Source organism: Cololabis saira, chromosome 19, assembly GCF_033807715.1.
Source record: "Cololabis saira isolate AMF1-May2022 chromosome 19, fColSai1.1, whole genome shotgun sequence".
Taxonomy (NCBI): domain Eukaryota; kingdom Metazoa; phylum Chordata; class Actinopteri; order Beloniformes; family Belonidae; genus Cololabis; species Cololabis saira.
This window is the reverse complement of record NC_084605.1, coordinates 25372090-25386019: the sequence shown is the minus strand read 5'-3', so window position 1 is coordinate 25386019 and position 13930 is coordinate 25372090. Positions and strand designations below refer to the sequence as shown.

Genomic DNA, 13930 nt, shown 5'->3' with positions numbered 1-13930 from the left:
AAGTCAGCTGGGAGCCGCAAGTTGAGAAATGACAGACCTGGTCGTTCCTTATCTCCGTCTAGATCCCTTTTTAATTCTCTCCGCAGCCACTATGTTTATGAACATCTGCACCTCAGAGTTGGATCACCAAACAGACTTTTGCGCTGCCATTGCCTGTTGAATAAAATGAACAAGAAGCTGCGAGTCTCTTTCTCTGATTTCCGCCTCCCGACCAATCGGTGGTGGAGGGTGATGACGTCAGATGCAGGCCGACTCCCCCCTCTGTAAAAACAGATCTCATGTCAACAACACGTGTGAGTCTGTTCCAAGTCGTAGTTTGTGCCTCCACCTAGTGGCTACGACTGCAATGTGCAGTTTATGTGCATTCACGCGAATGCGTGAATCTGGTATCCCGCGAGTGAAACGGCCATATTAACCTCGGACCATCTGTATCTTAATGGATCTGGGTTTTTTGCAAACCTCCAAATGCTTTTGATTGTGATACATCTTAACTGAAATTCTGACCATTGAAGTTCACATCTTAATTTTTCACGTTTGAAGCTTCACCACCCAGCCGAGAACCTGGCATGCTTTGGAGATCTAAACGCAGCTCAGATTTCAGTCTGCGTCTCTGACTCACTTCAGCACAGCTGCTCCTAAACAGGAAGAAACATGGCTGGGAGATGAAAAAAAATAAACAAGTGCGAGAGAGGACCAATATAGACATCACAAGCTGTGCCGTCCACTCTGACGCGAGGTGGAGAGAAACACACACACACACACACACACACACACACACACACACACACACACACACACACACACACAAAGAAAGAAAGAAAAGGACATGAAGGCAGCAGATGGACCACCAGGAAACATAGAAGTGAAAGTTTTAGAAAAAGGCTAAATCTGGAGCACGGTACAGACGCTGGTGCAGACGATGGTCTTATCAATTTGAGATGCTGCGGTGATGAAAAGGTTAAAGTGGACACCGTCAGCTGTAATTTGGGGCCGGATGAAGACGACGGCTCCCTTAGCGAATATTTTCAGCAGATAACGATTGAGGTTTCCATTCATAAAGTTGTCACTTTCACTCTCAACAGCCAACCTCTCCGTCGGGATTTGCTCAGGATTAGGAGGACGGATTAGAAAACGGTTCGTAGCAGGACACGGGATGCGTTTTCTCCTATTTGTGCCTTTCTAGGCTTCCGTGACGCACCAAGATTTATTTTATTGATTTTTTTGTGTGTAAATTAATGAATTGTCTCCAGTTAGGTCAGTGTGAAATATTGTACATTTATTTGCACAAACACACACGCGGATTGCAGTGCTGTAATGATAAGAGAACATATTCTGTTTAATAATACAAAGAGACTCTCTAACATCTATTTAGAAGCTGCTTTTGTTTCATGTACAAACCGGTTTTAGCTGACGAAATCTGTTTGTTATTTCAGGCAATAAAATAATAACTAAAATGAGATCAGATTTCTGTCCACTGCAAAGAATCTTTAGTAGTCAGCTTTTATTACAGTTTATTGCATAAAAAAATGTTTGATGTGATTTACAAAAGGCTGCTTTAGGCAAATAGATTAAGAAACTGGAGCAAAAAAAATGGTTTTTAGTCCAGTAAGACTGGCTTTTAACCAACTGCGCGTCTTCAGTCGCAGCACAAGCGACTCCACAGACCAATCCACAGATAATTAAAGCAGAAGACGCCGCCGACATTCAACATACGTGCACATTGGAGGTTCACAGCAGGAATATTAAGTTTTAATACCGGTGCAGTGATTTCAATGTGCTGCGGTTCTTTAATGATTCATCTGAAGATAAATGAAAAGCCGAACATTTGTAAATTCAACACCGACTGATTTATCAGGAGGTTGTGATTTTAATATCAAAGGCTGGATAAAGCTTCCTATCTCAATATGGACACAGACATCTTTACAACACGGAAATAAAGTATGCAAAGAAGATTCTAGTTCTCGTTCCTTTGTGCCTTTAAGAGCACTTTAAAAAACATACGGCTGCATTATTTGGGGTTTTGGAGGGACACGTTTGCTGGTGTTACATAACAGAGACAGCGGCCTTGATGACGGCGCTTTGACTCACCATCAGGGTCTCTCTTCTGAGTCAGTAGCTTGTAATTGTTGCTCTTGTTCTTGATGTTGTTTATGGTTAATTAATGAGCGGTTGGATCAAAAGGAAAATCCCTCTTCCCGATGGAACCTTCGACCTATATGTCTTTTTCTAGCCACTGATAGCACTCCTCATCAACAAGACGCAGAAGATGGAGAAAAAAACCGACTGAAGAGCACAATCAAGCCACGTCTAATTCTGTTTAACTGTGTTTAGGATTTGGGTTTGGATGATCCAGCCTACAGCAGCTGTTATGATCTGAGGACGGCACCGCTACACTTTGAGCTCTATAATTCTCGTATCATTTGATTTTTGCAAACGCCTTTAGAAACAACTGACATCTACATATTGCATTGGAATAACACCTGCAGGCCCGGAGGCCGTCTTTGATACTTAATCTTACAAAAACACGCACGGCCAAGTTTGAACCACGCGTCTTATAATGAATTCAACTTTTATTTTTGGTGCATTTTAAGATTTCTGAAAGCCGTCGCAGGCCTTTGTATATGAAAACACAGCTTTTATCTTAGGGTCCCCCCAATAGGTGCATGTGAAATTGCTTTTTTTCCTCTTGATGCCGTCTTTTTTTCTCTCATCTACCATTTCCTCGGTGCTCTCTTGAATCTTCCCGTCGCCTCTGCCTTTAGGTCCACCGTAGCCCCGGGAACTAGAGGCGCATCCTTCATGTGTAACATAAACGACACGCAGACGTCCCAAGAGACCAATGGGATGTCCCAAGCTTCTTTGGCTGGTTTTTGTCGATAGTAGTGACAGGAGACCACGAGTGCTAGATGCCACGTCCTCAAAGTAATCAAATATTCCTTCAAATGTAATCAACATCCGTTCATTAGGTAGATAGTTGTTTTTTTCATTCTGGTTGTCCAGAGATTTACTTATTTATACATCGTAAGCATCAGCTAGAGTAATACTAGACTTCATTGTACCTGTTAAGGGACGACAGCATGCCGGGGGCTTCAGCTGCACGACATGATTTAAAATTAAGTGACAGATTAGGAGATTAACTCATCCCCATCGCATTTATTTCTAGAAAAGAAGACTTTCTTTTTATATTTTCCAGCTGGTACACTTCTGCCTCTCGACACTGAAAGCGCTTGCCCGAACATGTGCGCCACTCACACTCAGCCAAACACCTGTTTCTTCAGTCTGCAAATCCTGAAATTAACCCATGTTATCATTTCTAAGGACTTCTGGGTTTGCCATCCCCACATCAGTTGGCAGTTGTAACCACAGCAGAAGTTTCATCGTTCATAATTAGACCTCACTAATGACAACCAAAGACCCCGTTTACTACGTTAAACTGTGACCTAGTACAGGACGGTTTCAGATCAGGACGGTGGTCTAGATGGCTGGTGTGATTTTGTGCCTGGACGACAGCCATCAAGCCCTTTGTCATTTAATTTGTTCTTTGTGGTCGTGAGAGATATTTCCCTGGATTGTATTCACTCTGATCTGAATGGTACCTGACCACTGCTGGATAAAGTTCTGTAAATGTTATTTGTAACAGATCGATTACGTCAGATCCAATCTCTCAGCAAGAAATGTGTGAACACAAATGCTAAGCGTTGGCCACGTGTAATCGGATCGCCAGCGTTACCTGGTTTCACTAGTCAGCAGTACTCAGACGTCTCTCTCACAGCTAGATTAAGTCTAGCTGTGAGAGAGACACAGCTAGACGTACATGTCTGGCCCATGTATCTGAAACACAAGAACATCATGAACACACATGAAACAAAAAGCTTGAAAGACTGCAGGTGACTTGCAAGATGTGAAGTACCGGTGGGAAGGCGGCCCTCATTCTGATTTCTGTTTCATCTCAAACCACGACTGGGAAAGCTACAACTACCTACAACTCTATCCTCGTTATTGTCATTTATTTATGACACAAAGTCATTCTGTAAATGATTTTCAGCAACAATGAACATTATGGCTCCGAGGTCCACGCGGCGCTCACTTCAGTTTCCCAACAGAATTAAAGAAAGAAAGAAAACATCCAATTATACAGGTAGGATTATTCAAGCAGTTGTGAGGAAGCGTAGGTGAGTGATGCTCCGGAGAGTTAACGGACAGGTGTGCTTCTGCAGCGTGCCCCTTCAGCCAGATACCACCTGCCTGTGTGCAGCGATAAGAGAATATGTTACATCACCGGCTGATCACCTTTCCCTTATCAGCCCTGAGTCACGGATCAATGTCATGCAGCGCGGCCCCTCCTCTGGAACCTCAGCAGACCCGTTTGCAGCACTGAGCTTTTTGTTTTCATGATGCACATTCATAAGAGAAGGAGACTGAAATAAACATGAACGATGACACGCTTGTGTCTTTATCTCTTGGAACCAGGGTGGAGGAAGAATTTGAAATGCGGGGGGGGGGGGGTCTAATTTTTTGCCTAACACAATGGTTTAGCTGTCGAAAACAAATCAACGATCATTTTATGTCATAGTTGACTTTGGATGTAATAGCTGAATCAGATTCCTTTGTGTTTGAACAGACCGATTTATAGCGTCATACCACCATTACATTCATTCATTACAAATTCTCCTCATCGCCACTGCTCTGTTGCAATTCAAAGTTGGCCGGCCCTTGGGCCCCCCTTCTGGTGTGCCTATTGACAAGCGGCGTCTGATTATGCTAGGACTGTCAAGCATTCATTTTTCCCATCCGTTCACCAGGGTGAAGAACAGTAAAAATCCCCCATAGCACCATATTTGCACAGTCCAAATGGTCGAAAGGCCACAAATTGAACAATTCGGTTAAACTATGGGCACAGTTTGCAGCCACCTCTATCAACTCATCTTTCAAATATTCACCATCAAACAGGCGTTTTCTCATTTGATGAGCTTGTAAAACCATTTTTTGTCAATTATTCTTGCTAATTTGAGGATGACTGAATGTTTTATTATGTCCGAGTGATTTTTCAGGGCTTTTTTTTGTCTTGTGTCAATGTCGGCTTTGTATTACACACTAAACTCTTTGAACAGTTTTACTTCTTTGGTTTATCATGCATACTGCTGTTGAAACAGAATTTAGTGATTGAATCTCCTGTATCTTCTGTCGTCAGGTAAAGCAGTCGCAAGATATGATGTTTATCACTCATTTGTGGGTTTTTTTAGCTTAATTTACAGAGAACAAGACCATGGAGGTCCAGGGGCCACACTTTAGCCATCTTAGCTTTAAACGTCATTTTAAGACCAGTGTTACCATAGCAATTCCAGGGATGATGTCACATTAAGCCAATTACAGGTTAGGAGTGCATCTAAGACATCTCACGCGTTTCAAGCAACTATAGTCCAATACTTTTCATGCAATCTCTAAACTCTCTTTACTCTAAATAATTCACACAGCCTTTACCGACATAATGTCCTGCAAAGCATAAACCCCTCATCTGCAGTGCTGCATCTATGAATTTCACACATACACACGCATAAAAAAACGCAGGGATTGTCTTAGTAAAAGCATCTCCACCCCCAGCATGATTCAACAGCTGAAGAAAGAGAAAATACTTGTCCTTAAATTACATTAACCTAGAGCATTTCTTCTGAGACTTATCAGGCTGTGCACAGCTCCAACGGACACACAGATGTAAAGATAAAGTAGGCAAAGAGCAACGGACGCCTGGAGAATTCTCTCAAATATGAGCAAAGTCAAAGTCAATACAATGCATTAGCAACATTAAATTAAAACTCCAGAAGGTCACAAACACAGGTGCGTTTCCCAAGTTAATGCAGCCTGAGCCCTGTCCAATATTTATTTGTCTGCGGCGGCCCTGTATGTATCTAACGAGGCTCGATGTGACATTTTCTAAAATCAATTACTTGGCTGGTTAGATTTTTCTCTCAGTCACTGAAGGGAGAGAGATGAAGCAGGACTGTGGAGAGCAGCTCATGTAAACCACAGCGTTTCTGCAGAGGCCTCGTGTTAATGAACGTGCACGTCAACACTGTTTCCCTGAATTTCTAAATATGATGGCATCATAGATGGCGAACAATTACGAGAGCACCCTTCATCTGCTGCTGGATCCAGTCTGCTCTTATTTCCCGTCTGCTACCCAAACAAGGCGCAAACACGAGCCTCGCTGCTGCTGCAATCGCATTTGCATTTTTACAATATTTCCACAGGACATCTCATTACCTAACAGAGACGAGGAAAACAATCTGTGCTCCGTAACACAGATGCATCCACATGAAGCGGTAAAAGCTTTGGCCGGTCTGGAGCCAGGGCAGCACCCGGGCCACAGCGGTGTACTGTCAACCCGTCTCCCGGGCCCGCTGTGAAAGCCCAATAAAGACTGACAGCTAGCAAATGCAAAAATAAATAAGTAAACATCATTAAAAATGCAGAATATATACATGTACATGAATAAGTTAAAGAGGAGTTTGAGCAAACACAGACTGAATTATTTCTTATTAAAGAAATATAAAACCATTGATTAAATATTCATGTAGCACACACACAACTATCCATCTGAATGCTCAATGACGGGGAGCGTAGCCTCGTTGGTCAATCTAACAGAAAACAGTGGTTTCCATTATTACTCACAGCAGCAGCAGCAGCAGCAGCAGCAGCGAGGCTCATCCCCAATTATTTCCAATCTTCCCCATCCCCCGTTATTGTTATTTCTGTGATGAACCACACCTCAGGGACTTTCTCCCGGCGCTCTCCTAGGTCTTAAATCAACGGAGCCACAGAAAACTCAGACTGAAGTACCTGAGGGAGTTTTCCCCGAACAATTCTCAACAAGCTACAAAAAAATGCTTTTTCTCTACTTAAGAATTAAGGTATATTAAAAAAAAAAAGACATTAAATGGCAGGCTCGGGGCCTTGAAGTGAAATCTGGCAGACTGTCTTGCTCTGCTTGAGCGAACAGAAGCCATCTTGAGATTCTGGCACTGGCAGATGATGCGAAGAGTGAAATGCAGATGGAAAGATCATGTGGCGGAGTCGCCTTCGTGTTTGAAGCAAGAAGCAACAAAGGACCAAAAAAAGCAACAAAAAAATGAATAAAAAGGAGGCTAGAGTGCCAAAAAGATTCATTACAGTTAAACGCAACAACGAAAAACAGGCCCATCGGAAAGTAACAGCAGAGGAGAAAAAGAGTGGCTGAGGATGAGATGAAAGAAAGTTCAAGTTCCTTTGTGCTCATGAGTTAACATCTCAACCCGACTCCAGCCCACTTCTGAAACCAGTGCTACATCTTTAAGATACCAATCAAAACTAATACCCTACGCAGTCACCAAAATACGTTTCCTCTTCTACACAAGAAGGTTAAATCTTGTTCCTCTGGATATGACTTTGATATCTAGTGGATGTGACACACAATCCACTCAGTTCAGACAAGTAACATGTCTATGAAGTTGGGTTTAGCCGTCTTACACAGCTGCAAAGATGTTGTTTGGAGAACTGCATGTTATTTTGTCTTAAAAGCACCCGGCTCTGAACTGGTGATGCACTAGCGGGTCTCTGATAGGGCTTTTCCACCAAACCTGTTCCCGTGCTGGTTCGGAACTAGTGCCAGCATTTTGCTTTTTCGACCACCGGCTGTGAGGAAAGCACTCAATCCCAAGAAATCTGGTGCTACGCTTGCCCCAAAACCTCTGGGCCGGATGAGGGAACCGGTATGTCATGGGTGGGGTGCGTGTTTATTGTAACCAACCAAAAGAATGCAATCACCATACTTAAACAACCTCATCAATGTAAAACATGACATAAATTCAGGATGCATTCTCACTGATTTAATCATGCAATCATAATATGTGCGCTCAGGGGTGGAGCAGGGGTCCCAGCCCAGGGGGGGCGAAGCATTCTTGATGGGCCCTTTGTGGCCTAAACATCCCTGTTAAAACATGATCGCTAAAAAAAAAACTGCCACAGATCAGCCCCTCGACACACAACCACAGCACGCAGGCGACGCGGTCAGAACCATTCAAATGAGGTTTCAGCACCATGGATTTTGTCATTATGTCAAACCTAATTATAAGCCTAATGCAGACTTTAAGATATAAGTATCAAACTGGAGATAAAAATCAAATGACATCCAGTGATGTCTATGGAAGCTCATTTCCGCCAGTAAAAGAAAAAAATAAGATGAAATCTTAGCCTTAAAAATAAAAATATCTCCACAGTAAGTCATAATTATGACATAAAAAGTCATAATTTCAACTTTTTATAATTTCATAATTATGACTTTCTATCGCATAATTTCGACTTTCTATCACATAATTTCGACTTTCTATCTCATAATTTCGACTTTCTATCTCATAATTTCGACTTTCTATCTCATAATTTCGACTTTCTATCTCATAATTATGACTTATCGTGAGGATATTTTAATTATTAAGGCTAATTTTTCATCTTATTTTTTTTTCTTTTACTGGCAGAAATGGGCTTCCAGTGATGTCGGATTCAATACAGCCGAGTAGCACAATTCAGACACACGTGTTCAACCTACACGACAACAGTTTACAATGTGGGATGGCATGTATTTAACACAATCAGACACGGCGGTCAAACAACAACAAACAATATAGGAAAGGCCATATATTCAGCGTCATGACAATGTTATCAGAAATTATTATTATGACAGCTTACCAATGATGGTTTCATCCAGCGGTGAGCAGAGAACCACAACAAAACATATTTCCATCCGTTACACATTTAACCATCAGCCGGTTCTTCATCGCCGCAAACCTTTCAATCACTTTGCTCTCATCAATGGCGATGTCCCTCTCGATTGAGAGCAAGGTGAGGTTTGAGGCCTCATCCATTCAGCTTGGAGATAGTTTTTAATCAACTTCAGCTGCTGAAACTCAGCATGACTTTCCTGCTTTAAGGCTCTGATGCGACAACTGGCTAAAAGTAAACAGACAACATGCGCTCACGTACCCGTGCATGACAGGCAGACACACAAGGGGAGAAGGGACTATTTCTTTCATTTTTATTTTTTAAACTTTATCCTTATGAACGCAATTGTTATATAGTCCAACTTTCCTTATTTTATTCAGCACACTTCTTTTTTTTTTTCCCCCCTCTTCGGCGTGGGCTCTGTACTGCAAACATGCGACTCTAAAAAGACTTCCTTTTGTCCTGAAACGTAAACGCTGTCGATGTTTATGGCAGAAAGTTGAATGAAGACGATTCTCGACTCCAAACAAGAGTTTTATGGCCAGGATGAGCATCTGCACATACTGAAATTTGTTTTCCATAGATGTTATTCTGAGGGATGTCACGCTCCTTTTACGGATTTCCTGCTTCCGCTTTGGTCCTGGCTCTCGAGCCAGTGGAAAAGCAAGCCAGTTCTTTGTAGAACCTGTTTGGATCCGGCGCTAGCACTGGCCTAGCGCCACCACAAGCTCAGATTTTGAGCTGTGTCATTCCTCCATCCAACCCTTACATGTACGTGTGGCCCTTTTCACGCAAAAGATCATTAAAAATTCCCACGGTCGAGCCATACTGCCAAGTCTTATTTTAGAGTGTTTTTAAATTATTTCAGTCTTACTCAGATATTGCAGTCATCACGCTGTTAGAGGGTATTCATAGAAAGGTATTACACACTTTTATCCACATCAGGAAGTACCAGCGGATAAAGAAGAAACCATCTGTGAATGCCATTGGAGGAAAAAAAACAATCAGAGAAGTGAAGCATGTTACAAAGCAGAGTGGAGACCACATAAGTATCAACTAAAGACATCCCAAAATGCTGTTACTTTTAGCTGATTTCCACAAGCAAGTTTCAAACAGTGAATCTGTATCAATGGCAGATACCTTGGTTATTTTGACTAGTGGCTCTTGGAAGCTCATGTATGTATTGGTGCATAATCGATGAGCATCTCTGTAGTGGTGGAAATGGGTGTGTGGTGGAAATGGGTGTGAATGGGGTACCAGAGGCTCTTCAAAAATCTGACACAGCATCCTTCATTACTAAACCACTGATGAGGCTGATGGAGGCACGACCAAACCGACAATGTTTTCCTATGATGGAATTTTTTTGTTTTTTGACCTTCAAACACTCAAATATCTGCTTTCAAATGCAGAAAATATAAATTTTTTAAGATACGTCCGTTTTAAGTAATATTACGAGACCTAAATACACCATGAGCGCATTTTCTGACTGATCCTGAGTTATTTTTTTCCTGATTGACTCCAATTAGTATGAGTTTTAATAGACATACAGTCATGTTTAATCAGAGCCAACTCTTACCTCGATTAGTTTACGTTCATAGCTGGCAGCGAGCTCCTCAACGTCGCCCATGAACCTATTCTGCGGGACAGGAGCCTGGTCCTCGTTTGACCGCAACACCGTCAACGCTGCAGTAGGAACAGACAGGGGAGGACATTGTTACACATATGCAGATAAATGTGGCACAAACAAGAAACTCAGTGGGAGAAGAAAAAATCCTTCCACAACTAATTATTAACACTGCGGTTTCACCAATTATGCACATTGTGTGCAATCTTTTTGTAAAGCTTTCTTTTTGTTTTGGAGCCGTGAAAAGGTAACAGCGGATGTATGTAATGTGCTCATTATCAGCCATAAAAGATTCATAGACTTCCATTTTTTTTAAATTTGTGTCACAAGCTGAAAAATATATGAATCCTGCACATTTATCATTTAGGGAGAGACAGCCATCCACGGAAAAACAAAGCGTGAGCCAACAAATTGTTTCTTTAATGTACAATACAAGATAATAGTGCTCCCGCACACATTTTTATTTCTTAGAAAACCTCCAATATTTCTGTCCAAATAATAAACTTCCCTTATCTCATCATTGCCTTGTTTATTTCGACTCCCTCTTCAGTGAGTTTATTGTTTCCTTGCACTGCTGTTACTTGCTAACTGGCTAAAACGATCATGTTGCAGCCAGAAGCACTGCTGCTGAGGTTATAAGACCCAACTAATCCAGTTCCCTTCGCAAAGAATGGCAGAACTTTGCAAAGTTAGGGCTGTGTCTGTTTTTTTGTTGTTGTTGTTTTTTAGCAGCATGTGGGCGTAAGATGGATTGTTTTTCACCTCAGTGAAAGCAAATTAACGCCATTATTTCGCTGCCACCACACAAAGCTAACACTTAGACAAACACACTGAAGCTTGGCGGAGGGGGGAGACAGAAAGTGAGAGAAATAAACTCAGCATGTCCAAAGGCTGCTGGGAGCCCAAATAACTTTGAAGTGACGGCTCCTCAGGGAGATGTTTCAGAAACTATAGAGCGAAGGGGCCCGTGTTAAAACGTCTAGACAGGGTGAGGCAGGTAAAGTCAAACTTTCTGAAGTTTCCAAATACAGGAAACCGTATGGAGAAGAGCCGCTAGGAAGCATGAGTAACTACATACCTGCATGAGAAATGGGTATGCAGTATATAATATGATTTTTTCGCCGTCTGGATGGAATGATCCAACAAAAATATAAGTGAGGTACAAAATAAATGAATTGTTTTGTCTTTGACCCCTTAGAAGTGTGTTATGTTGTATTTCTGCATAGAGACCTTATCTACTGCCTATTTTTTAGGCAGTGGAAAATGTTATTATTAATATTATTATTATCAATATTATTTTTCCATTATTATTATTTTGCATATCTGCACTTTCAATTGTTGTTTTTACTTTAATTGTTTTGCACTGAGGTCAGGAGAAGCGCTGCAATTTCGTTATACAATGTATGATGACAATAAAAAGGCATTCATTCATTTTTTCCAACTTGATTCTTATTCTTCTGTGTTCAAGACACTTGAGTTCCAATCTCTGGAGAGCAACATGTCACAACCATCCAATTTCAGGCAGTACGTACAAAGATTATAGCCTTCGCCAGCCAGACCCATTCACTTTGTGAAAACTGTCTCTTAAGGGATGATTGGAGCGTCCACCTCATTCGAAGCCATTTCCACTGGTACAGAATATACTGCATCTATCATAACAGGGTGTGTCGTCCAAAAGCTACAGCAACAACTCAAAACAACCAGTGTAGCTGCAGAATTGTTAGCAACACCTTGAATGTAGAGGTTTTTACTACAAAAATGACAGCGTTGATTCGCCAGCCTTCCTACTCCACATCATCTGCTGATACCAGTCTGGCTGCCTCTCTGGCTACATCACATGCTTCATTTTTCCGACTGGTTGTATACCTTTCCAGTGGCACCCTGGGTCTGTTGGTACTGCCCCTGGAAACCCAAGTCAAAAGGAATTACAATGGCTGGCCAGGCTATAAACACTAGAGAAGGAAACAAACATCACTATCACTGCTGTCTCCTCCATCTGCTCCTCCATCCCAGCAGAGCAGGGACATTAAATCCGCCAAAGTGGCAGCTTGTGTGGGAGGTGTTTATTTGTTTTTAGAACACAACCATTGCAAAACAACCTGTGTAAAATGATTTAGTTGTCTGGTTTCCTGCTATGTGATATGATTGGCCAAAGACATCGGTGTTGACATAATATGCAAGACTGGGAGTTACTGCAACTTAAAGCTGTGGATACGTAAAAAAAACAATGTCTCTCAAGAATAAATAAAAATAATGCACTAAAAAACAAATATTGTACAATAAAGAAATAGTTGAGTGGCTTTTAATCATACATGGAAAGGAAAATTGAAATTTCCTCTAATCCATTATGCTACCTGCTATTGTCTCCTCTCAGGATCATCCACCCATCCAATATCATCCGTTTATCCGGGACCAGGTCACGAGGGCAGTAGTCTGAGCAGAGATGCCCAGACTTTCCTCTACCCAGACACTTCCTCCAGCTCTTCCGAGGGGAGTCCGAGACATTCCCAGGCCAGCCGAGAGACACCAGCGTGTCCTGGGTCTTCCCCGGGGTCTCCTCCCGGTGGGACATGCCTGGAACACCTCCCTAAGGAGGAGGGACATGCCTGGAACACCTCCCTAGGGAGGAGGGACATGCCTGGAACACCTCCCTAGGGAGGCGGGACATGCCTGGAACACCTCCCTAGGGAGGAGGGACATGCCTGGAACACCTCCCTAGGGAGGAGGGACATGCCTGGAACACCTCCCTAGGGAGGCGTCCAGGAGGATCCGGTACAGATGCCCAAGCCACCTCAGCTGACTCCTCTCAATGTGAAGGAGCAGCGGCTCGACTCCGAGCTCCTCCCGAGTGACTGAGCTTTCACTCTATCTCTAAGGGAGCGTCCAGCCACCCGGCGGAGGAAACTCTCCTCGGCCGCCTGTATCCAAAGTTCATGACCATAGGTGAGGGTAGGAGCGTAGATTGACCGGTAAATCGAGAGCTTCGCCTTTCCACTCAGCTCCTTCTTCATGCTCATTTTCCATCCCTCACTCATGAACAAGACCCTGAGATACTTAACTCCTTCACTTGAGGCAGGACCTCTCCACCTTCTCCTCTTTTAACCACCACATTATCGCGGTTGAGCAGTTTGCGTGCCCGAATGATCCTAGGAGCTATGTTGTCTGGGGCATTACGCCCCTGGTAGGGTCTTCCATGGCAAGCAGGTCCTAGGTGACAGCCCAGACAGTGCGGTTCACAAGACAGTCATGAAAAAAAGAAGAACAAGGACCAGATTGGTGTCACCGGGGCCCCATCCTGGAGCCAGGCACTTGGTCGGGAAGGCGAGTGCCTGGTGGGCACCAAAACGGCATTGTGGGCCCGCCTTCCTGTAGGCTCAACACCCGCAGGAAGGGCCATGAGTGGCTGGTGCAATATGGCCTGTAGCAGTCATGGCATTTCAGGATTAATAAACTCATAACCCTGTCTTTATTCACTTTTCTTTTTTTAAGAGAGAGAATTTCCCCCTGTGTATGACCTAATAGTTCGTAGAACCACCTTTAGTAGCAAGAACATGA

At 42.9% G+C, this 13930-nt stretch overlaps 1 protein-coding gene across 1 annotated transcript in view; it reads right to left on the bottom strand.

Moving 5' to 3' along the window:
* snx29 (sorting nexin 29) overlaps positions 1 to 13930 on the bottom strand; it is a 181364-nt gene that overhangs the window by 72220 nt on the left and 95214 nt on the right. Inside the window, exon 15 of the mRNA XM_061707943.1 lies at positions 10328 to 10434. Coding sequence (XP_061563927.1) covers positions 10328 to 10434 — 107 coding nt within the window. The remainder of the gene's footprint in view (positions 1 to 10327; positions 10435 to 13930) is intronic.